The sequence below is a fragment of the Hoplias malabaricus genome, chromosome 4, assembly GCF_029633855.1.
Source record: "Hoplias malabaricus isolate fHopMal1 chromosome 4, fHopMal1.hap1, whole genome shotgun sequence".
In the NCBI taxonomy this organism is placed as follows: Eukaryota; Metazoa; Chordata; class Actinopteri; order Characiformes; family Erythrinidae; genus Hoplias; species Hoplias malabaricus.
Genome location: NC_089803.1, coordinates 51,427,005 through 51,452,892, shown reverse-complemented (window position 1 = coordinate 51,452,892; position 25,888 = coordinate 51,427,005). Strand labels below are relative to the sequence as shown.

Sequence of the window (25,888 nt, the reverse complement as noted above, 5' to 3'; positions counted from 1 at the left end):
ATCAGTTTATATTTCCCATGGTTACTGTTGTTTGTATTGCAAACAGATAATCTATAAGAAAAAAAACTCTTACTAAACTGTGTGATAAAAACCCATATTGGTACCATATTCATATCAGAAACCATTAGCCTCAATTCTAAATGGTCTCTAAACATTAATTTCATTGTCAACTGAAGGAAAAACATAACCTATGGTGGGAACAACAAAACCAGTACCAGTCTGAATGAATGTAATTTAGACATTGTTTATGTAATCCTGTCATTCTGTGATTGGACAGTTTTCAGCCGTAGCTTTTCCAAAGGGTTAGCCTTAGTCATTAACACATCCTCATCATTACATATGCAAACGCTGACTGTCTAAACCAGGGATACACAAATGTGTTACAATTTGGAGTAGTTAGTACAACCCAGCTGTCCACCACCACTGCTAAAGGTAGATCATGATGACCTGTATATTGGTAACAGTGGCTCTCAAAAAAGTGCGCTGTTAAGAATTACAAATGTCATATTATTTAAATAATATAATCCAAAAAAAAAAGTATTGTGCTCCATTCACAATCTAGAACATAGAAACCGCCATCTTTGAATCATCTTATTCAAAACTCTGTGAAAATGTTTACATTTTGAATTAGAAATTGAATTGCCCCCCAAAAAAAAAAAATTAAAACTTATTTTTAAGTCACTCTACATTGGCTCACAGTGTCATGTCTCAAACATGAAGGTTAGCACTGCACACTACACGCCATTTTGTTTCCAAAGGAGCTGCGGTTCTAAACTTTTTTTTTTGTACTTTTGAAATTTAACAAGAAGTTTGGAGGTATTTTTGAAAATACAGCTCAACAATCATTACTGGTTTAAAGTGTGTTGCTCAGAAACATTCCAGCACTAAAGAGACAGTATTATTAATATTTTTAAAGACATTGTGGTGCATTGAGAGCAGGACTATACTTTAATGAAGCTGATGACTTGGTTGAAAACTCACAGAGAGAAAGTTGGAAAAGTTGGGCTTGGTGGAGAGAACCTGAAATAGGTTTCCAGTGCAAGAATATCCATCACCAATGTATCCAACTTTACACTCACATTTCACATCTGAAACAATAACAACAATATCAATATTCATCACTTTACAGATAAAGGTACAGATAGATTCTTAACCATGTTTCATAGTGCAATGATAATAACATGTTTGTTCCTCTCCAACTCCCTCAGTAAAATAGCTTATATGTAGAACTGTTGAAATCTGCTATTGTAGGTCTAGTGCAGGAATGACTGCTGTGCACACATCAGTACAATGGTCAGCAAACAATATTACTCTTGGTTTCTTTGGACTGCAGTACAGAAAAACATGTAAATTACACAGCTCCTTGTTCAGGCGTTAGTAATCTCCCGTCTAGACTATTGCAACACCCTCCTGACAGGTCTTCCGGCCTGTGCTGTGAGACCGCTACAGACGATCCAGAATGCTGCAGCACGCCTGGTTTTCAACCAGCCTAAAAGAGCACATGTCACGCCCCTATTAGTTGAGCTGCATTGGCTACCCTTAGCTGCTTGCATCAGATTTAAATCACTAATGATGGCCTTCAGAGTATTCACTGGTTCTGCTCCCATCTCCCTCAATAGACTCTTAAAACCATACGTTAGTGCCCGCCCTCTCCGTTCCTCAAAGGAGCGCCAACTAACACGACCAACAGGTCAGTCGAGGCTAGTCTCATCTCTGGTACCACGCTGGTGGAACGAGCTTCCAAGCACCATCAGAGCAACAGGAACCCTCTCCACATTCAAGAAATCCTTGAAAACCCAGCTCTTCCGAGAGTATCTTTTGCACTGAAAGTCTTTCTTTAATGCACTTATTATTTCCTGCATATTGCACTCAATGTAAGGTATTTTGTATAAATTGTGCTGTAGTTTGAATGTTAGATCCTCTTTTTGTAAGTCACTTTGGATAAAAGCGTCTGCCAAATGCATAAATGTAAATGTAAATTAATTTTTCACATGTTAAAAAAAAAAGAGCAACATTCTGTCAAAATTATGACATGGCCAAACAGGCAAGAATCTGCAAGGGAGGATCATTTACAGCAATCAGAAATATCTACCAGTTTAGGTAATGTCTGCTGATTAATATTTCAATAGCATACAAAGATGTCTAAAATGCAGCCAAAACAGAGTGATACATATAAACACTTCTGTGTTAGTGTGCCTACTCTCCAGAGGTTGATGTAGTGCTGTTTCTCAGTGTATATCAGCTAGGATGTTGTGTCAGCTCTGTCAAACATAAAATGTTCCATTAGGCAGAAAAAATGGATAAATAAATGGCTGGGCCAACTGTGAACCAATCGAAAAATGAATGGGGATATTGAACTTTAGATAATCCTTCACTGAACCTTGATTCTAATTCAACGAGATATATAAATTGGTTGACAAAATCCAGATTTTGAGCTTGCTCTTTTAGCAGCATAATGTATGTGCAAGTTTGTTGACACCCCTTATGTACTACTTAATACTGACATTTGGTTTTATTTGGGTGCTTGCATAAGCATCTCGCTGGTGACACTGAGCATGTTTCTATAACTATGTTTTAGGAGTAATATAGCCATAACCCTTCACGATACTTCACCATACACCATAATTGAGACACCCTAACACTAGGCAACATAGAGGGATAAGGCTAAGCCTTATCAAACTAAGCCTTTTTTATACTTTTATACATATTAAATTTGACATGCAGTTTTTATGATACTGGTAAATCTTAATCTTTTGTTGTACATGAAGAAGAAGTAAACTTCAGACATCAAATACGTATTTTTAGCCCAAGTATTTCTTCCTTTAATGTGAGATGGTGTAGAGCTTGTTTTATGTCTATCAAACCCATATTAGCTTACCCTTTATTCGGTAGCAAAAGGTGTCCCAGGTCTTACTCAGATCTGTTTGAGTACCATAGTCCACAATGCCCACATGGCCGAAACCACATTTTGCATTGGAGAAGCTCATTGGATAACCCACCCTTGCCTCTGCAAGCCATCCTGCTGAACACATGCTGTATCCAGCCTAGGAATCACATAAACAAGACACTAACACCTCAGTACAAACTGAACACACCCGTTGTCACATCTTTTAGTTTGTATGCTTGTGTACAGTATATTTACCTGCTGAGCATAAGAGAGCTGAATGTAAGTAGCGATGGTGCCGCCCTCCTGCTTGCAGGCCTCCTGAGCCTGTGTGTAGTTAAGTTTGTACACTCCAAATGGAGACCGATAATGGAAGACTCCAACAGTCTTATCTGAAATGAAAACAGACATAAGACATTATTTTTGCTCTCCAAAATGTTTTTGTGTTTGTTTTGTTTTACAGGAAAAGAATATATCTTAAATTTGAATGCAATCTAAAGAGCTTATATTCCGTCATTATCAGTCAGTCCGTCTTTAATAATCTCGTTATTATTTAATAATAAAGATAATAATTATTAATAATTATAAATAAAAAATACTTTAAATACAATTTCCTTTTCATACTTCAAGTAAAATTTACAAAGAAAACAATGATTTGGAAGAGAATCTTAAAAAATAATATTTTAAATAAAGTCCCTAATGACTTTTGTAGTTTCAGTTGAATTCATTCTAGTCACAGTGCTCATCATAATGCACAGATGCTGAGTAGCGTGTGATATGCAGAAAGGTATGCGATTAGTCTGGGAGTTTCCTGGCGCGCTAAACCTGAACTGTCATGACTTGAAGAGTCACACCACTAACCACAACCACAAACACTTCAAAGTTCAAAATTAAACAGCTCTTAATTGTTTATCAGTTACAGGTCCAGGTCTGGATAGGACAGTGTCTGGGTCAGTGTCCAGACCTGGACCATGGTTTGCCTATTCGTAACACCTGTTATAGAAGAAAATTAGTTATCTACAAGCCTAAATATAGGTATTGTTTATGTATGATTAATTTTAATTTGCAAAATATAACATTTTATGTAGGGTTTATTAAAAAAATTAAATCCCTTCCTGATTTGTTGTTTATTTAGAAACTTCACATCAGGAGGATTAGATTAGACATTATTAAAAATAGTGCTCTTGATGTCCATTTTATCAGCTCCAACACAACTGTGCAGATGAGTTACTGTGTCTAACGTACATTAAGAAGGTGAACCAATGAGGTAGGTGTGTCGAATAGAGTGGAGAGGGAGAGGGATCAGACTTAAACTCTAGCAGCACTGCTGTGTCCGATCCACTTGTACCAGCACAATACACCACCACCCACATAATTCCTTCCCTCTGGTGGTGTTATGGGGTCATTACTGTTGAATAGTAGAATGTTTAACACATAAATACGATGTAAAGCAGCAGACTGACTACAATCTGTAGAACTACAAATTACACCAATAAGGAGCTGATAAAATTGAGTACAGAAACATGGATGTGGTTTTATTGTTTTGATTGACTGAGGTATACAGAGAGACTGAAGGACTGACCCTGGTAGTGCAGGTCAGTGCACTGTGCGCCTGAATCACACTGGCCGTTGTCCTGCATACAACGGTCCACAGGAAGGATTTTCAGCTCACACATCAGCCCGTCCCCAACATAGTTATCCTTACATTCGCACATCCTCTTACCCTGGATTTAAACACACACACACACACACACACACACACACACACACACACACATTTGTATGTATTTAAAGTAATAAGCTTACAAGATAGTTAGGTAAGGTCTCAATCAACCATTAAGTAATAAAAAAAATAATAACAGTTAATAATTAATAATTATTATATATAATAATGATTAATTAATGTACACTAATTGTAAAAACGGTTCATGGATATGTAATTTCAGTATTTTCAGTTCATTTACTTTTAAGAATGTCCACTTTTAACATTTTACATTTTATGCCAGTCATTTCTTAGTTTTTTTGCACCTTTGCTGTTAGTGACCCACTGCAACCCTGAAGTGGATAAGCAGTTATAGGCAATGAATGAATGACTCAATGCGCTGTCATGTTGACTCTGCCTGCTGTCTTCTGTTTCATCTTGTTGTTGGCCTTCCTCTTCCAAGCATGCCTGTCCTTTCGAATGAACTGGTTTTTCTCATAATGTGTATAAAATGAGAGCGCTTCAGTCTGGTTATCTGGGCTTCTATTGAATGGGTGAGGCTTGATTTGGTGCAGGACCCATTTGTTTGTCTTCTCTGCAGTCCAAGGATTTCTCTAACACCAATGTTCAAAGGCATCAATATTCTTACTGTCTGGCTTTTTACTGTCCAGCTTTCACAAGGAAATAAACAGTCTGGACAATTCTGATCTTTGTTACGAGAACATTACATTTGAAAACCTCATCCTTGCTCTGCTGAATGCCAATCTCTGTTATATTTCCTGATTGCTGGATCCTTTGTTGTTAATAATGCATGAGGCACAAGGTTGTCCATCACATCCACATCTTGTAAATCAGCAGTATAGAAAAAAACTGTCTACACTTCCCAAATGATTATGAAGTAGAGTTAAAGAAAATGGTGATGTGACCCAGTGGTAAACAAGCCTCTGTCCTAGATATTTGTGAGTGTGTTTCAGGCACTATTGCTTGTACTTTTCATTTAATTTGTTTCATTAATTTACCAACGTTGAAATAACTTTTCTTGAATATGGCTTGTTTAACCACATCTGGTTAATAATAAAGGTGTTCAGTAAGAGAAGAATGCTTACAGCTCCTGTTATGGTGCAGGTGGCATGCTCATGGCAGCCTCCATTATCCTCTTCAACACAGGGATCCACTGGCAAGCAGACATGACCATCTCCAGAGTAACCTTGCACACAGGTGCAGTTCACCTTCTCCTCCTTCTGAGAACATTGAGCATCCTTTGAGCATCCTCCATTCCAAAACTGGCACATATCGGTTACTTGACAGGAAGAGAGATCAATGGCAAAAAAAGATTATAAATGTGTGATCTTCATTGTTCTGATATTACTACTGATAAAGAGATTATTTTTGATTTATCTCATTTGACTTTCTTAATTTAAAATTCAAAATTGTATGAAAATGTTTTGGCGGCATTATTCTTTGGATTTATATATCTGCATATAGAGCAAGTACCATTAATGTGGACATTTATACTGTTATTTGCAGAGACATATGCTGCCTTCAAGGTGATGCCTTTTCTCAAAAACTACATGTCTATTTCAACAGGACAATGCCAGGGTTGCTATGAACAGTGGCTTCATAGGTATAGAGTGTTTTACTGGCCTGCCCACAGTACAGACCTGCCTCATTTTAAAAATGTATGAAACATCATGAAAAGCGGGATCCGACAATAATAACTACGGAGGGTTGAGCAACTCTACTGTTGTATACAGAAAGAACGGGCAAGTACTTCACTTGGAAAGCTTGGAAATTTCCCAAATAATTTAAAAGTATAATTATGTAATGTTTTTGAGTGCATTTCAGACATCAATTTTTAAATTAGTTTAGATTTAACAAACAGTATCATTTTTGTCATTAAAAACTATTTATTTTCTTTGTCAGTGTGTCTGTTAAATAAAGGCTCAGGTGATTTAACAAATAATAGATTTCAATTTTTATTGAACTTTCAGAAAATGTCCCAAACATTTTTAGAAATGGGTTTGTAGTTGACAATTTAATAGTCACCTGTGCATTTGATCCCATCTCCCTCGTAGAAAGGTTTACATATACAAGTGCTGTTTTCAGTACAGACTGCCTTCTCATGGCAAGCAGGGACACAAAGAGGACCATCAGCTAAGGAACCAGAATAATTTTAATATTAGTACATAAGTACATGTGGTACAACCATATTCAGCCATATGTCATATTTGTTTTTTTTAAAATCATTTTTAACCATATTAAAAAAAGATACATTTATCAATTTTGCCCTGAAAAGTCTCATGACAACTGACACTTGGTGGAGTAACCCAGGGAACACAAATGGACCAGAGCCCAACATCCAGAAACATTCATTTCTGCACCAGCCTGATCTGACTTAAACGAGTCCCTAAAATCTCTTTGTTGTTGGTCCATTTTAACATAAATCTAGTAATTTTTTCAACATCATATGGAGTACATATCAAAGAAAATGAGGATTTCACTGTTCCAAAGAGTTGTCATTTTAACTGTGGCCAAGTTTTACGTCTTATGGATATCTCCATAGTCACCACTTACTTGATTTATAAATGGTGCTCAAAGGCAAACCTTTAAATAATGTTTATTTATGTCAAGATGAGGTTCAAGAAGGCAAGATGCAGATGTGCTTGCAGACAGGGAGAAACAAAGGAACCAGTAGCAGACCATCAAAGAAACTACCAAGGAAACACCATCAGAGAAACACCACAAGAGAAACAACTAACCACCAATGACAGACAAACGAGAAGACAAAAGGACTGGGCTTACAAACACAGACTAAGGATGGACAGCTGTAGCAGTCACATGAAGAATGGGGAGTGGCTAGGAAAGATGAGTAGACAAGCACAGAGACAAAATATAAACAGAAAGCACATGAGAGACAGGGACAGATAAATATGAAGGAAAACATGAGAAAAGACATGAGACATTAGAAGAAAAAAAAAAAAAAGCAGAAACAAACAAACAGGAAAACAAAATGGGTATGAAAGGTTTATACAGGTGTCTTTTAGCCTTACAGTGTCATGTTATCAAATAAAATTGTGTGTATTATTGTTAGTGATGATTTATACCCCATAACATTTTTAAAGTATTACCTAATTTGTGCTCACATCTTGGACCCGTCCAGCCCTCATCACAGAAACAGGAGCCAGTGCCTTTTGGACCCTCATCACATGACCCATGGTCAGTGCAGTTACAAGCTGCGGATAGAATAGAATGTTAGTTAGTTAGTTAGTTATTGTTACATTTATATAGCGCCTTTACAATCAACACTGCTCAATGTTGTGGGGCACAATGTTGTGGGGTGTGAATGTGAGGGACACAAACTTTCAGCGCATTACTCTAATACACTTTTTAAAGCAGGAATGTCAGAACTTTTTATGTCTGTAAGATTTCAGTAAGCATTGACCACACCTTTACACTCAGGTCCAAAATGTCCCTTTGTGCACAGTTCACATGCCACTCCTTGGAACCCTGGTTGACATGTGCAGGTGCCGTTGCCTAAGTGACCCTCATCACACTGCCCATGGTTACTGCAAGGGGACCCTGGACCTCCAGGACAAGCTGGAAAAGAGGATAAATCAAAAACTATTTATTTTACCAAACATGTCACTCATAGAAATTTATCCTAGTGAGTGCACATATGTATGAAAAGTAACATATAAATCAGGCATGAACAAACATGTATACAGACTATTTATAACAAGTAAAATGCAAAAAGATAAAAAAAAACAACAACAAAAAACAAAACAAAAAACAAAACAAGAATAGAAAAAAAGCAAACAACAGAACCAATATAAGGGTTCCAGGTGAAAGACCCAAGGTAATGAGTGAAGGGCACTAATATAATAATAATAATAATTATAAATAAACTAGTATTTACAGCCATATGGACAGCTACAGTATATGATAGTGTGATTATAATTATAATATAAATATATAAGTATATAATTATACTATAACTGTCCATATGATGCTGCTGTATGATGCAAATAATCGATAAATTATATTGCACTGTGATGTTTAAATTTGTGCTAGTTGCATATCCAATGCAATGCATACACACAGTGTATGTGAGTACAATCCAATCCATGTATATTGCACCAGTCCAGATGATTAACTTAATGTAATTTTTCCATTGGTGAATCTATTAGCAAATTACCTTTTAAAATTATTAAATATTCAAAATTCATTCATTATTAACAAAATAATAATTTTTATTATTATTAGCCCAAAGCAGTAGCTTACATAAGTATTCGTGGTCAACAATTTCAATATTGATATGTGATTTTTAATATTATCAGTTAATTCTAAAATAAATATGTTTAATAGAGCAGAGAGACTAGGAGTGATTTAAAAAAAGGATTATTGTTTGCAGTTATTGCTGACTTTACAAGTTAATTTTTGTTCCACAATAAACATTCTTTGGGCAATCATATATGTATTATATATTGTAAAAACATGATTTCAATGTGAATTCACTAGAACTAAGGTGTTAGGTTTACTATATATAAAGTAACTGATGAGTACCAAGATTTGACAAAAGCTTACGTTGTAAGCAAAATCACTAACATGGTTAATTTTTAGTATATTATGAAGTGACTATGCAGTAAAATCCAGCTTACCAAGACAATCCCTGCCATAGTAGCCAGAGCAACATTTTGGCTTCCAAATGACCATAGAGCACACAGCCTGGCATCCAGCATTTAAGGACAAATAACGTCTCGGCAGGTCACACTTTTGTGTGGTCTGTGTTTAAAGAATACTGAATTTAAGTTACAGTTATACAAATGTCTGATTCTAGCAAAATGCACATTATGTTTTTGCAAATTATGTATATTGTGACTGTTAGAACCTCAGTAAATTTACAGTACCACAACAAAACTTGTAAAAAAATATTCCTAGACATTTTGGAGGACTGCAGTTGGTCTCATTGTCTTCTGGAACCAAATACATACATGTGGAAGCAAGGAAACAGTGACAATATTTAAAAACAAAAATAGCCTCACTTCTAATAAATGGACTGGACAAAGCCTTCATGATATTTGTATCAACCACTTTCAACATCTTAGGTTAGAAAACAACTGAGCCATACCTTTGGTTTGCTATTACCAGGGCAGTCTGAAGAAATCTTGCTAACACAGCTTCTGCAGGGCATCTACCACAAAAAAAAGAAACTGTTAATGTCACATTCATCTTGCAATTAATGTCAAACTTGAGAATTAAAAATCTTAACAAACAATCCTAAAGATTTAATATAAGATAAGCATATTAATATTCACTGATCTACGTTTCGTGTCAACTGATTTTCAAGAATGAGGTAGTAGTAGAAAGACTGTGTTGTACACTGTGGCCAAATGTTTGTAAACTGCAACATCTCCAATATTTCTTCAGCACCTACACTTCTGTGAACACTTTACTCTAGATGGTGAAACTTTGTCATGAGGACTTGACAAAAGCAATTGAAAAAATCTCAGCAATGAGAAAATTAGCGAGGTCAGGTTCCCATGTTATATAATTAGTTCTGCAGCTCATCCCAAACTTATTACATTGAGTTGCATCACTCCAAAGAATACAGTCCTGATTCAGTGTGTTAGCACACCTCTAGCCCATACTAGGCATTGAGCATGGTGAACCTTTGGACATACACTATATTGCTAAAAGTATTTGCTTGTCTGCTTTCACACACATGTGAACTTAAGTGGCATCAACTTCTTAATCAATAGGGTTTAATATGATGTCAGCCCACCCTTTGCAGCTTCAGTTTTACTGGGAATGCTTTCCACAAGGTTTAGGAGTGTGTTTATGGAAATTTTTGAGACATGGATGTCAGACACAGATGTTGGACGAGAAGGCCTGGCTCGAAGCCTCTGCTCTAATTCATCCCAAAGGTGTTTTATCAAATTTGTCAGAACTCTGTGCAGGCAAATCAGGTTCTTCCTCATCAAACTCTCACCCATGCCTTTATTTGCCTTGCTTTGTGCACTGGTGCATAGTCATGCTGGAACAGGAAGGGGCCATCCCCAAACTGTTCCTACAAAGTTGGGAGCATGAAAATGTCTAAACTCTCTTGGTGTGCTGAAGCATTAAGAGTTCCTTTTATTGGAACTAAAGAGCTGAGCTCAGAACCTGAAAAACTAGCCACACCATAATCCACTCTGCAAAACTTTACACTTGGCAAAATGCAGTCAGACTAGTACCGTTCTCCTGGTAACCACTCAACCCAGACTTGTCCATCGGCTTGTCAGTAGTAGTTTCCACCTGTGGTCATAATACTACTGACAGTTGACTTTGGAATATTTAGTAGTGTGGAAAGTTCATGACTTGACATGTTGCACAGGGGGCATCCTATTATGGTATCATGCTGGAATTCACTGAGCTCCTGAGAGATACACATTCTTTCTTGTAGAAGCAGCATGCATTCCTGATTTTATACACCTGTGGCCTTGGAATGAATATGAACACCTGAATTCAATGATTGTGGTAGGTTAGTGAGTACTTTTGACAATATAGTATATACTGTATTTTAACAGTAATCTTACACATTGGGAAATTTATGTATTTATACAGATTTTCAATGAAAGGCAAACGATCTGTGTGGAACTCACAGTGATGTCTACAACTTCTTTCTGATCACAACGTCCTCCCAGACTGGGAGGTGTAAGAAGGCAGTTAATTCCATACACAATTCCCCCGTTGAAATTCAAGTTCCTCTTTACAATTTGGCAACTCTTGTCATTGATGTAGAGTTCTCCCTAAAGGAGAGAGAGAAATTAAACATCTGATTAGTCATTTTTTAAACCACTCCAACTCTTTGTATTGAGTGTCTTTAATAACTGTAGTCGCACATTACCTATGTAACTACTAGTAATGTGACTGTTACAGGCGGATTATATTATTTCAAATCATGATTACTCACACATTTACATAAGTACTGCCGTATTCCCTCTAGAACAGTGAATGTACCACAAAGTTGCACAAATGTTGAAATAATAAAATGTAATTCAGCTAAAACAATGTAAAGTGGAACCTTTTAACTTTTAAAATGGCTCAACTAGACTACATATGCAAAGCAGTAAAACCCAGATTTTATAGCAGCTAATTTTGAAGGATAATAAACTTCTACTTTAAGTAATAGCCAAAAGGCCACATTCTGTCTAAATGGATGCTATTCAATGATGACAATGATGATGCTCTAAAGCCAGGCTACATGTGCCTAAAAATCATGTTGCTGCAATACATGAAAAAAAAGTTGATTATTTGCCAATTAAAACAGCAGAAATAATTTGCACTATTTTAATATGCATTCATTTAATTTGTTTAATTAGTTTATGCAGAGTTTACTGTCATTGTTTACTTGACAGCAAACATTTTGAGTATGATAATCAGATACATTTTACAACCATTTAGTAATGTTTATGCTATCATTAATTAATGTGCCCTTACTGGAAAGTCTTACCATAAAGTCTATATGTCAACTGAAATTAAATTTGACATTAAATTTCAAGATGTCTGGAGGAGCAGAGATTAATAACTGATGTTTTTGCCAAATTAAAAAAACATGAAATTTAAAGCTGAGGTTTATCTGCAGGCATCTGCATTTAAGTATGGGTGATTTAGACAATGTTTATAATCCTCAGATGGACAAAATGAGAACCTCAACCTGCACCAACTGGCTGTAGTATGTGCCTTGTTATGAATTATACAACAGTTAGTTTCGACCGTGCAATGTGATTGGCTGAGAGACCTTCAAGAAGTGCCAATATTATACGATACTGGCACTCTGACTGAAGCTCTTCAGGTATCACTCTGCAAAATACATGTAACCTAGCAATGATGCCAGCGCTTACAAGACAGAGCTGTGCCTGGACTTTTTCACCCCAATGTCATCCAGTTCATTTACCTTTTCGCACATTATTTTGAAGAGAGTAAAGGGTTATGACGCAGTGGGCCGTTATCTGCTTTCTTTTTTGTAAACAAAAGAAAATCTGAAATAAATAAAAAGTAACTGGCTATGTCTATTTGGTTTCTGTGATGGTGTTTAACTTGAGTCCAGGCACATCTTTTTTCTCTGCTACTCTTGTTCACCAACACAGCTCTGGAGCAATACTCCAAAATACTAACTTTTAACTTGGCATATTGTTTAATGTATGATATATATAACTTCAATCTGAATCCGCTGTAAACAATGGTTAAAACATGAGATTTCATTGACTTGATGCGTTTATCTCTGCTTCTATTCTGATTTGGACAGAGGGCAGCTCAGAATAATGCAGCCTTGTTTACCAACAAATCTAGTGTGAACATGGACCGGCTCCTGGAGAGAAGTTCAGAAATCCTGGGTTTAACATCTCACAAGTTAAAGATCCAGAGTTCGTTGAAAACAGCAAAAAGGAATGTGTGATGGAATGGAACTATTTTACCTCGCGGAAGGTTGATAAAAAAAATTCTAATAATTTTGCACGGTCTATCTAATAATAATAAAACCTAATAATAAATGGCGATAACGAACTGTGGTATAGTGGTATCACAATTATACACGTGAGGTTCAAGCTATAACAGGATATACTGACATTGGTGACTGATCTTCGGCCGAAGCAGACCAGTGCCAATATATCACATTATAGCACTCCCTCTCATGTATTATTGCGTAAATAACTTGTAAACTAATCTAGATTCATGATTTTCTGTTTTTGGTCACTCACTACATCGTCTTCTCCAACGCAGCTCACAGAAACATCAGAGCCCTGAAGAGTCTTCAGTGGGTAATAGATCAGTCCAGCAGGCTGTGCCTAAACCACACATAAAAAAACAAAAATTAGAGTTTTATTTTAGTACACTGCTGGGCTGCAAATAGCAGTTCACTGTGGGGCAAAAATATTATATATTTTAAAACCTTTTTATTATACACAGTGTAAATTGCAGCATTATATGTTACAAAATATACATTAAAATTCATTAGTGATGCATTTAAAAGTTGCCATTAAATAATATTTTATTTAACATTGAACAATCAGTAGTAGGTTTCCCAAAACATTTATAACCCTAAGTAATTTGTAACCTTGTACCCAAAAACCATCTTAAAAATATAAGCATTTCAGGAAACACAAATGTAGTAAAATTCATTCATAAATCAAGTGCATTCTGAACCATTCATAACTCACTAAATACTTCTTATCTTTAAGTTCATGTGCAGTTCTGCCACAAAAATAAGAGTCTGTTAATATACTATTAACAAACTTGCTGATTCTATACACATCACAACACATTTATATGTATATGTAAAAACAAACATTCATGAAAATCAATATTTATTATTGAAAACAACTGAGTTCCATATACTACATGCATGATCAACAAAAATCGAAGCTACTAGTTACGTACTAAATTATGCGGTTAATACCTTCCTAGCATTAAAAGCAAGTTGTGTGTATCGTGTACCTCCCTCAATAGCCTCCCACTTTGAAAGTTCTTTGTTCAAGTCTGAGCATAAAATCATAAAATGTTTCTATTTATTCCAGTATTTAAATCATTTCATTCACGTGAAACAAATAACTTAATTTCAGGGCTCAAACAGTTAAAGTCAAATTCAAGGACTTTTCAAAAACTTTCTAGGTCCATTTTTAAGCTTTTCCAGCACCTTACAGTAAATTGCAGATTTATTTAAATACATACATACTCAAAATGATAGCTTCACTTTTTTATATATCTTTATAAAAGGGATAATAAAAATTCTTAACTCTATTTGGTAATTGCAGAAGGATAAGAATTTAAAAAGAAATCGAAGTTTCAAAATGTGTCACCTGTTTATAAGTAGACTTTCTATGCTATCAAAAATGAGTCTACCTGTTTTTTTTTGCCCTGTGCTTTTGTGCATGAAATGTTTAAACGTGCATGTTTATTTTCACCTCGTATTTTCTAGTATTGGCATGAAAATGATTCAATGAAAACTAGCATTACCCAATTGTATCACACAGTGCTCATCATTAAGACTGCAAATTCAGCAGCTAGTAAACAAATTAGCATTCACGTGTTCTTGAAAATTTTCCACTACAATGTACCTCTGAATCTCAAGAATGCAGACTCTCCCACTGTGAAAAGATGCAGGTGCTTTTTGTAGACTTTGCAGAAGGCTACTTGTGGGTTTTGTCCCTGTCTTATCCATTGTTTGTATTTGTTGTTTTCTATGCAGCACTAATTAAAATGGCAACTTTCCGCATATTTAAGAAGTTCCCTCTGACTCACTGTGTCTTCGGGGAGGTGGGTCACATATGAAAACACACTGACAGATCACAGTTTTATTAGCTAGCAATGTATTGGTCGCAAACATGCTATTTGAGCCAGGCCTTTTAGGTGAACAATAGGAGCAGGCTCCTGTCCAAAAGTCATTCATTCATTCCTTTCTTTCTTCCCTGTAATCAGGATGTAATCAGAATGTTATGGTGATTTTATCCACTGTAGTATAATGAAGAGGCTTAGGAATCCTTAGGAGTTGGCACTTCTGGGTGAGCCGAGTGAAATGATCCTTACGACATGCATTGGCGCTAGCAAGTCCATGTGGAGCAGTTTTTGTTTTAGGCTCTGCAACTTATTTTATTTTTCCATCTAATAAGTGAACTAGCCATTCAGCCATTTGTTGTGAAAGAAATACAATTACAATTTCAAGCATTTTCAAGCACTTTATCCAAAATTCCAGCACTTTTCAAACCTGGAAAATACAACATTAATATTCAAGCATTTTCGAGGGTTTCAAGCACCCATACAAACCCTGTCATTTACATGAAATAAATTTAATTATATTGTTTTTAGTGTAGTAGTAGCAGTAAGTTAATCATTCTTTCTTTGCTGAGGAATATGGGTCGTTTGCCTATATTTGATATTCACCGAGTAGGAATAGCAAGTGTAATGTTTTGTCAGGTTATTTTTAATACCAGCAATGTAAATTAGTTTTTTAAGTAATAATTATTTGCCTAATGATACATTTATGATGTAAAAACGTGAAAATGAATGTAAATCGGTGATACAGGTTTTGACTGGCCTGAATTTTCAGCACAGATGCAGAGGCGGAGTCAACAAAGATCTACTTAAATCTCATTCGTAATTTTAGAGACTAAAGAAGGCTTTTGGAAAACACCTAAAATCACCATTCTTAAACTTATGTCTTCGTTAAAGTTGTGCATACATCGCGAAGATTTATCATTATAGGGATGCGCACCCCAGTACAGTAATGTATGGATGACATAAACAATATGCTGAAAAGGAATAACTGTTATCACAATTACTATGCAATATCACACATTACCCTAAATCCTGTGCAACCTAACAGTAAGTTCCTTACCTTTTGGTCACGGACAACGTGGTACTCAATGTACTCCACAAGCTGGGCACGATTATGTGGAGCATATAGGAAGTCTTGCTGCTCCTGAGGCAGAGCAGACATAATGCGGTCAGTTGGCAGGAAGAGAGTAACTGGCTGGTGCATGGAGTCCATCAAATTCTTCATCACATCTGTGTCCTAGACAAGATCAATAGACATTGCTAATTTTAATAATAATAATAACAATAATAATAACTCATTTTATTTAAAAGCGCCTTTCAGGATACTCAAGGACACTTTACAGTACAACAATAACAATTGCTGTAGGATGAATATAATTTGTTCCTTCAAATTTTTAGATAGATGGTCAATATTACAATTTGTAAATGTCAAAATCTGATATGTTATTGTCATATTATAGGTGTATTTGAATCAAAATTGAACCACTAATATCTTTGGCTTAAATTCATTTGGAAAAAAAATATTTCATGAAACTCTATCAATAAACTGCAGAAAATCTGTCCTGTTCACTTTACATATGATGAAAAATCTACACAATCCAAAAGGCTGGGAAATTTTACATAAGAGAAGATGCTAGTAAACCTCTAATGTGTTAAAATTTTAGTTGACAGTCAATTATTGATTGACAATTATAAGATTGACCAGAGGAGGATGGGTCACCCCTTGTGAGCCTTGGTTCCTCCCAAGGTTTCTTCCTCAGCTGGGGGAGTTTTTCCTTGCCACTGTCGCCCCTGGCTTGCTCACTTGAGGGTTTTACATTTGTCTTTACATTTCATGTCAAATCTTGTCTTACTGGAATTCTGTGAAGCTGCTTTGTGACAACATCAGTTGTGAAAAGCGCTATATAAATAAATTTGATTTGATTTGAATTACAAATGTACAGACACTTCTGGTCAGATGTCATATTTGTTGTTTGTTGTTTTACTTGCAAAGAAAATACTGTTTCTTAAAATGCTGAAGTTAGTAAATTGATGACTAAGACTGTGACTTTATACATACCTCCAGCAGTTTGAAAAATATCCTGAAGCCATGTTGATCTGCTATGTCTTTTAGCTGTGTCCAAAAATAAAATGTTAAATAAAATCAACATACTTGGTTTATTGAAATGCTTGGACATTGAAAAGCTAAACTTCATTTCACCACTATTGGTAATTTGATGTGATTTAAAAATGATAGATAATTGCAAAAAATTCTAATATATTCTTCAGTAAAGTGCTTTTTCACTTTCTTTCTGATATTAGAGACATCGTTTATTTTCTGCAATTGCTGAATTAATAATGCAAACTACTATTTAACCGTTTGTTACTATAAACAACCATTATAGTTCACTGTTATATAAGAACACAAACAAAATTCAGAAATCTGTATGATCAAAAATGAATTATTCCCATTTATAAATGATTGTATCTTATAACCTTATCGTAAATTATAAGATTCATTAGTGAGGTCGTATTTTTTTTTGGGTAACAACTTCAATTGTTCTGGACTGCAAACAAATTTACAAATCATCTCAAAGCAATGAAAGCACCTGGATGGAGTTTTACCACTCAAGTCCAGTGATGGGGTTGTAACCTTCTAACCTTGGATTGGCATTAAGCATTGTGCTTCAGCTTTTGAAGAATCTCTATTTAATTACAAGATCTTCTGTGGAGTTTATGGAAACATTTTTTGGTGTACCAAATCTGAATTCATGTATTATAAGGTGTCCGTAAAATTATAAACATTTACTATAAATCAATCCCATTCGTGTAAAATAAAAAGAAAATACATAAATAACAGAAAACAACGTGAGGGTGAAGGTTAAATGTTACACCTACATTGAGTGTGTTGTTCATTGCGTTAATGTTCTGAAAACTGGGAGGTATCAAAACAGTATCAATCTCATGGAAGATCCCATTGCTGCTTTCTTGATCACTGTACACCACTTTGGCTTTGTTATTGATGGATATTACACCCTGAAAGTTACAATTATACATTTCAGTATGTTAATCATTATTAGCCTCTGTAATACTCATAACACAGAAAATTGCAATATGCACACTGAAAACAAGAGCAAAGGGAAACTAGGTAAGCCTAGTTTAGCCAAACCACCATTAGCCGTATAGCCATTCTCACAGAGGTTTTTCTGGCATTTCAAAAGTAGGAAAGCCCCAAATCCACCCACTTGTCATTGGAAGATAACTGAAGCAGATTTGGTGCTTCATATTAATGTCTTTGTTTACAATAATAACAAATAATAACTACAAAACTACTTTATCTTGTCAGTTGCTGAAGTGCTGTGTGTGATCATGGAAAGTCTGTTATTTTCTGTTCATACAATGCTATAAAACTGAAGCACTGTGTACATTTCTAAAACCAAGCACCTTACCATTTTATCAACCAAGTAATCTACACTTGATAAAGGAACAGGGCATCACTGGGAACTAGATATTTATTACTGACCTACATTTCTATAAGGGTCTGACTGATAAAACAGTGCTTTAACAAATTCACAGCTTCATTTATTTGAGTAACACCTTGCTCTGGTGTTCTGGCTTTAATAACCTGAAGATTTTGTCAGTTTTCGTGTAAATTTAAACAAAAATCCATGTAACGGTGGGATGTGTCCGTGTATCCATGTTATTATAGGGACAGACAACAGACAAGATGACTTTCTGTTTGTTAAATATATAGTAGAAAACAAAAGGCTGGGTCACAGAAACATTCTCCAAACTTAAAGACGAGACTATGATAAATTCCAGTGCTGAAGCGCCGTGAGTGTGTCCCAGCTCTCAACTCTCTGACCTTTTGAACACACATTTTTTAGGTCCCAAAAAGAGTACTTGTTCAGGGAAAAGAGGACCTCTGGTCACCACCGAACGGTTCCATATAGTTCACGAATTGGAATGTGAAATATGTCTGAACTAACAACAGATGGTGTAATGGCGCCACCTTAAGTTCTCTCTGTGAAATACGGCTGAATTAACAGTTCCTACTCGCGTGTTTCAACTCTCTCTCTCTCTCTCTGCCTGTCTGTCAGTTTGTCAGTCAGTCTATCAGTCAGTCAGTCAGTCAGTCAGTCAGTCAGTCTGTCTGTCTGTCTGTCTGTCTGTCTGTTTGTCAGTCAGTCAGTCTGTCTGTCTGTCAGTCAGTCAGTCAGTCAGTCAGTCTGTCAGTCTGTCAGTCAGTCAGTCAGTCAGTCAGCGCACATGCCTCTTCTAAGCTGCAGGACTTCCGGCAAAAATGACACTTTGAATTTAAAACAACTGATTTAATTTCATGCAACCTTTTGACTTACAAAAACAAGTACATTTCAGTTATAGCTGTAAGTGTGCATACCTGTGAGTAGGAGATGGCAAGGATTTCCCCGGAGAGGGTAGTGAGGTTGCGAGACTGTGTGAGGTCCTCTGGGAGGAGTGTCTGACAAGACACTATGTGATACATCATGAGTGCAGCATAGCTTGCTTTATTCAATGGTTTTTCATACTAAAAACACAGGATAAATCAACCAGAGAATGACATGACAGAGGGGAGGAATTTATGAAATGAAAAGGTAAATGACTAGAGATGAAACAGAAAAATATATACAGGGCCAGGAGCAGAACTTACTTTAACAGAACACAATTCAAAAGGGTTTGACTATAGGGGGGAAAAGGGTTTAAACTAATAAACCTAATTAAACTTATATTTTATTTTTATCCGGGTGGTTGTCCTGCAGAGCTTTACTGCTGATCTAGTTTAATTCTGCAAATGTTAAATTATGAGTTTGTAGGGATAAAAACACTGGCCTGTGTAAGGAACACTTATCACCAATAAACATGTAAAATAGTCTTATAAAAATAATAAACGTTCCAAAAAGGGTTCATTTGAGTGACACAACATAGAAACAACTTTTCCCTGAAGACACTTGTGAATGGTTTTTAAAGATCCAAAATGAGATGAGTGTTGAACAATATTGATGTTTAAGGAATGTTGTATAACCATATGTTCTGGTCAATAACATGTTTAACATGGTTCATTCTGATATTGTTTCTTAACACTGATGTTAAGTGACATGCACTGAGCTGTGTATGTGTATAATAGAAGACATATAAATAAATAAATAAAAAGGAGGAGAGCTTCAGGAGGTATTATTATATGGATATTTTTTTTAAAAACTGATGTTATCAAAGCAGCTGCCTGCCTCACCTTCTTCTGAGAGAACTGTCAGTGTGCATTGAGCGTGATGCTACTACTGTAAGACAATACGTCTGCCAATCAGTTGAATAATTTGAAATATTAAATCTGTAATTAAATCAGGTGTCAACAAACACATTGTTCCGTGGCTGTTGAAGGCTAAATGAATTATTTCTAAAATATTTCCAAAAGTATATTTTTAAAATATGTTCCTACTTTTGAAATGTTATGTAATTAATGCCTATGACACTAATTTCCAAACCACAATTAATTAATAACACAACAACATATCTAGTTATATAGCTAGAAGTCCAATGCACTTATTGTTTATAGAAGACATAATATATAACAGTCCTACCTAGGTAGTGACATGGAAATTAAAATAAATGTGGCAGGGTTTGACAAGACTTGATAATAAAGAATAAACAAAAAATATCAGAATATAGACACATTAGCGCTCCTTAAAATTTTGCACTTACTTCTGGCTTGTTAAATGCCTGCTTATTAGGAGCAAACACAGTGTATGGACCACGTCCTTGAAGAAAAGACATGTCAGCTTTCTGAAACGGTAGAAATATTGATTATTTCCTGACAGTGTTCACTACAAAAACTTAAATACCATAAAGTTATTCAAAGACATGTTCCTATCCAGATTGTCCATTGAAAAGTTATATACTTTCAGCAGTGCAATGTCACTTATATAAGCAGCAGCAAATAGAGAAGAACATGGTGAATATTGATGGCCTTCATGGTTACTGAAGTAACTGTAATTTTTACTGTCATATACAATATAATTTTAAACATATTAGCAATATAACTGTTTGTATACATTCTTAAGCAAGACCACCACTTTCACATTCTCACCAACACATTTCAGCGTCTATAGAAGGAACACATGGTGCATTAATTCAGAATTCAATTAATTTGTGTCTATTAATTATATTTCAGCCACTTCTGACACAGCCCAGCCAATTGGTTTTCAGATCTGGAGGATTCAAATGTATAATTTATAGCTTTTGGCATGTCTTAATTTTAGGCTTACAGGAATATTGATTTATTGATTATAGTTTTCAAAAATGTGCATCTAATATGTCATTAACTTACATATACATCATACAATCAAACTAAAGACTGAATGCTCCTGGTAAAATATCACATTTTGGTGATAGTTTATTTTGAAATGAGATGAAGTGAAGGTTTCTGTTTATTTTTATGTACATAAAAGTTTATTTGCTGAATTTAACAAATTGGGGTGGGGTATATTTAAAAATAAAAAAACAAACATACAAACAACAAATAACGCCCAACATTAGATTAAACCAAATAACATTATATCAGTTAAGTGAGATATTCTGTGTGTGAATGTTTTGGTTTATTTTTTTCCAAATCTCTCCTCGTGGCAGTCCATATTAATTGATTTTATCCAATACCTAATTTTAGCAGTTAATAAATAATGATTTTAAATAATGCGTGCTGTCGATTTAACAAAATTCTTAAAATCAAGAAGAATCTGAACAAAACCTTCCTCAAACTCACTCACACCTACTACTTTATAGAAAAATAAATCATGTTATATTTCTTTTTTGTTTTATATCACTGTTTTTTTGTATATACTGTGATTATATATGACTTTATACAAGCACCATGCTTACTGAGAAGACATTAGTTTAAATATATATAATTATCTTAGGTGCCTAAGATTTCTGCATATTACTGTACATATATATCGTCAAAAACTAAAATCATATATCTCCATTTTTTGTCATCATTTGAACCGAGCTAATAAATGAGCCATCAGAAATGCATGAAATATGTTTTTAATAGGGCAGTGATGATATATGTATATTCAACAATACAAGACTTACCAGCAGACTGTAGAAGAAGTCATTCAAGTCTCGGTTTCGAATTTCCTGTTGACAAACCAGGTACATATGTTAAACACCAGAAATAATCTACCCGTTATGAACAACCATAAAACGCATTTATGTGCTAAAAATGATCTCTCTGTAAAAAGAACAATTTACAAGAGGCTTTCCATCCGAGAGAAGAGACATTCTAACTATTTAACATTGTATTTTTAGCAAGTAGCATATACCAAATGTGTGTAAGAGAAACAGAGAGTAAGAAAGATAGAGAGAGATAGCGGGAGAGAGAATATTGAATAAAGGACAGCTCCTTTATTTAACCTGCATGATGTTGTCTTTGCAGTAAAATCCATCTCCGATTAAATCCCCTGGGCAGCTGCAGTTCCTCTGTCCTGGTCCAGTCATTGTACAGGTGGCAAGCTTGTGGCAGCCTCCGTTTTTCTGCAGGGGTTAGGGGTTATATTTATTCATTAATTAATTGTCTGCAACCGATTATCCAGTTCAGGGTCACGGTGGGTCCAGAGCCTACCCGGAATCACTGGGCGCAAGGCAGAGATCCTGGAAACACACACACCTACGGAGACATTTGAGTCGCCAATCCACCTATTAACCTGTTTTTGGACTGTGGGAGGAAACCGGACCACCCGGAGACACGGGGAGAACAGACCAAACTCCTCTCAGACACTCACCCGGAGCAGGACTTAAACCCACAACCTCCAGGTCCCTGGAGCTGTGTGACTGCGACACTACCGTCTGCACCCTGGGGTTTATATATATATATATGCTGAATATAAATATAAATATATATAAATGCTGAATGATAAAGTAATTATATTATGGCTCTATCTCTCTATCTTGGCCGAACAGCACCTTTAGTGGTGGGCACTATGGCCCACTTATGGATTGTTCTCTCTAGATGAGCCAAAGGTTCCTACCCATGCCCTATTACTAACAAAAGTGTCTGTTACTAACCTAACAAAATTTAACAGTAAGTGTTCTCCACCAAGTGTGCTGAGATGTCCAATAAAGCTTGAAAAGGCAACAGAAATGTGGGATTTAAAAAAAAAAACTGTGTTTCTTACCTTGTTACACAAGTTGATAGGAGTACACTTTTTTCCATCACCTGAATAGCCAGGTTTACACACGCAGGATGTCTGAAAAAAAAAAAAAAAAACTCTGTGTTGTATACTCTGTTGCACTAAACCAACTGCAGCAACCACTTTGCAAGATACTGTGTGAATATGTGTATTTTTAAAATGTCATACTCCAAATTTACTCATGCTTATCTCTGCTGTCCTGCACTTAATTATTGATTAATTGATTTGTATAGTTTTATGTTTGTATATGTATAGTTCTGTTAGTTTTATTGTATTTATTTTATTTGTCGGCATTTTTGACTGTTGTGTGCTGCTGTTAAACTATATACCGTTCCTCGGTCATATCAGGGAATGACATCTAATTGCATCAAATTGGTTTGATTCAATCTGGCATTTCAGTGTAAGTATTTGGCACCATATACTTTCACTGCATTTTCTTAACGTACTATAGTACCTGCACTGCCTTACTCAAAAATGTGCAAAAACAAAATGTAACAACATGTTCCCAATCTTCTCAGGATCAATGTGAATATGATACAGGAATATTGTTGACAAACATGAGATTTTATCATAAATGAATACATTGTTACTGACCTTGTTGGGGCCTGTGTGAATGCAGTCTGAATTTGTGTTGCAGCCTCCATTTCCATCCAAGCAGGGGTTGATAGCTGGAGATTCACATTTTCATTTAGTTCAGTTTATTTTAATAACGCATTGTCCCAGAGCAGCTTTGCACAAATTTAGGATATTCCATAAATCAGGATTCCACAGTAAGCCAAGTATCTTAACCCAAAGTTGAGAATTGTCCTGTAGTAATGTCTCTCTGCTCTTTTCTGCCTTGATTTTGGGTTTAAAAGAACGTTAGGTAGACTTTTTACCTTAGAAATTACCGCTTCACAATCATTGTGGTGATTCACTGACCTGTAATAGGGAGAATAGAGCCTCTGTCTCTGCTACTCCTGGGTTAGCACTGCAAAAACTGCACTATGTAACTTTTGAAGGAGGATAGACACCATAACAACCCACCTCCCGTTGATATCATGATAGTGCTGCAAAAATGAATTACCCTCTGTAGGGGGAGCCCAGGAGCAGAAAAACCCAAATCTAATCTAGTTTTCCGTTAGTTTATCTGGTTAAACTAAGGAAAATATTTACTGTCACCAATTAACCTCATTAGCTAGGACTTCCTTAATCACACACTGAAGAGATGAGCAAGAGTTTAATGCAATTGCATTAAATGGCACTGGATGGCCTTAAGCTTGTGATGAAGAATAGCCATTGGAATCCTGGCCTCAGACGCCTGAGGCAGAGCAGAGGATCAAATCAACAGAAAGTAGTTATTTAGATGAAATTAATTATCTGTACAATTTTAGATAATACATATTACACATACATTTAGGCCTACTAAACTTACATACGTACTCTCTAATTATGCAACAATCAAAAATTCTATGGCAGACTTACAAACACACACTTTTCCGTCCCCTGCATAACCAGGATTACACACACACTTCCTGCGTCCCGGTAGAGTCCTCTTACACACTGCATTGTAGGAGCAGCCCCCATTATCTTTGACACAAGCATTTGCCGCTAAGGACATAAAACACACACACACACACAAGCACAAAAAGGGGTCAGACACATAGCATCCACTGAAATATGCAGTAGAGAGAATATTAAAACAGAACCTTCATCTCTTACCTGTGCAGTGTGTACCATTCCCCTCATATCCAGCTGCACAACTACAGTAATATGACCTGTCTTCAACTTTCAGGAGGCAACTGGTATAACAGAAACACATATACACTCCAGCTATAATAATATAAATATTATATATAATACCATAAATATATATGTGTCTTTTTTGCAGGTAACGGGATAACACTCATACACACACACACGCACACATACACAAATACACATACATACAATCACTACTATTGTGACATGAGATAACCTTTGACTTTACAAATGTCAGTCCCTCTGGACACAAGCATCTGCCATAATCCATAAATATTAATGTAATTGTGATGTTATTTTATTGTGCAGCAGCCTTTGCTACATTTATGAAATTTCCTGTTGAAATGTTAGTTAATTTTGAATTGTATATATATTCATTTATTGCTTTATCACAGCTTCCACTCTTTTTCCACACCCCCTAAGTTACGCATAGAAGTGGAAGTGTAAATGTTGATGGCATTTTGTGTCTCCACTGAACCAAGTAATCCCAAAACTGTTCCGTGTTGCTGAGGTCTGGATTTTAGGATGGCCAGTCCACTGTTCTGTGAATAACAGCAGCATTTTACTGTGTTTTGTATGTAATGGTTTCTTGAGGGCTACAGATTCTTTTAGACCCACTGTGAATTTCCAGACCTAACAGAACCCAAGATCTTTTATATTGTCTCTTACAGATCTTTACCTGATGGAATTACTTTGGACGTGGCTGTTAAAAATAATGAGTGACCTTTGTGATGCAACTCTTAAGACCTATATTTTAACATGCGCAAGTGCATAATCTAATCCAGTTTATATCATATGGCAAGAGCATACACTGCAGAGGACCAAAGAACAACACAAAGCAAAATATTACACTAAATGCTGTTTAATTTTCCATCATAAACAGATGGCTGGAATATTTAGAGACTACACTCACTTTGCACTTGTGTGGCATTTTCCTCCGCAAGAGTCTGAAGTAATGGCTGGAACACAAAGATCCATGCTCTCAATAACAATAACAATAATAATAATAATAATAATAATAATAATAATTCATATATTTTAGCTGGGGCTTTTTCTTTATGTGTGTGTTTTTCT

At 35.7% G+C, this 25,888-nt stretch overlaps 1 protein-coding gene across 1 annotated transcript in view; it reads right to left on the bottom strand.

Annotated features, from left to right (window-relative positions):
- stab2 (stabilin 2) overlaps positions 1–25,888 on the bottom strand; it is a 55,710-nt gene that overhangs the window by 2,956 nt on the left and 26,866 nt on the right. The window contains exons 41-64 of the mRNA XM_066667834.1: positions 25,728–25,773; positions 24,776–24,855; positions 24,539–24,664; positions 23,669–23,742; positions 23,060–23,131; positions 22,299–22,418; positions 21,978–22,022; positions 20,592–20,672; positions 19,276–19,422; positions 17,775–17,912; positions 16,957–17,010; positions 15,958–16,134; positions 13,325–13,411; positions 11,228–11,374; positions 9,715–9,777; positions 9,245–9,368; positions 8,034–8,183; positions 7,715–7,819; positions 6,633–6,740; positions 5,693–5,886; positions 4,467–4,608; positions 3,143–3,276; positions 2,879–3,044; positions 982–1,088 (exon numbers count right to left, since the gene is read on the bottom strand). Of these exons, the coding sequence (XP_066523931.1) occupies positions 982–1,088; positions 2,879–3,044; positions 3,143–3,276; positions 4,467–4,608; positions 5,693–5,886; positions 6,633–6,740; positions 7,715–7,819; positions 8,034–8,183; positions 9,245–9,368; positions 9,715–9,777; positions 11,228–11,374; positions 13,325–13,411; positions 15,958–16,134; positions 16,957–17,010; positions 17,775–17,912; positions 19,276–19,422; positions 20,592–20,672; positions 21,978–22,022; positions 22,299–22,418; positions 23,060–23,131; positions 23,669–23,742; positions 24,539–24,664; positions 24,776–24,855; positions 25,728–25,773 (2,687 nt within the window). The remainder of the gene's footprint in view (positions 1–981; positions 1,089–2,878; positions 3,045–3,142; positions 3,277–4,466; positions 4,609–5,692; positions 5,887–6,632; positions 6,741–7,714; positions 7,820–8,033; positions 8,184–9,244; positions 9,369–9,714; positions 9,778–11,227; positions 11,375–13,324; positions 13,412–15,957; positions 16,135–16,956; positions 17,011–17,774; positions 17,913–19,275; positions 19,423–20,591; positions 20,673–21,977; positions 22,023–22,298; positions 22,419–23,059; positions 23,132–23,668; positions 23,743–24,538; positions 24,665–24,775; positions 24,856–25,727; positions 25,774–25,888) is intronic.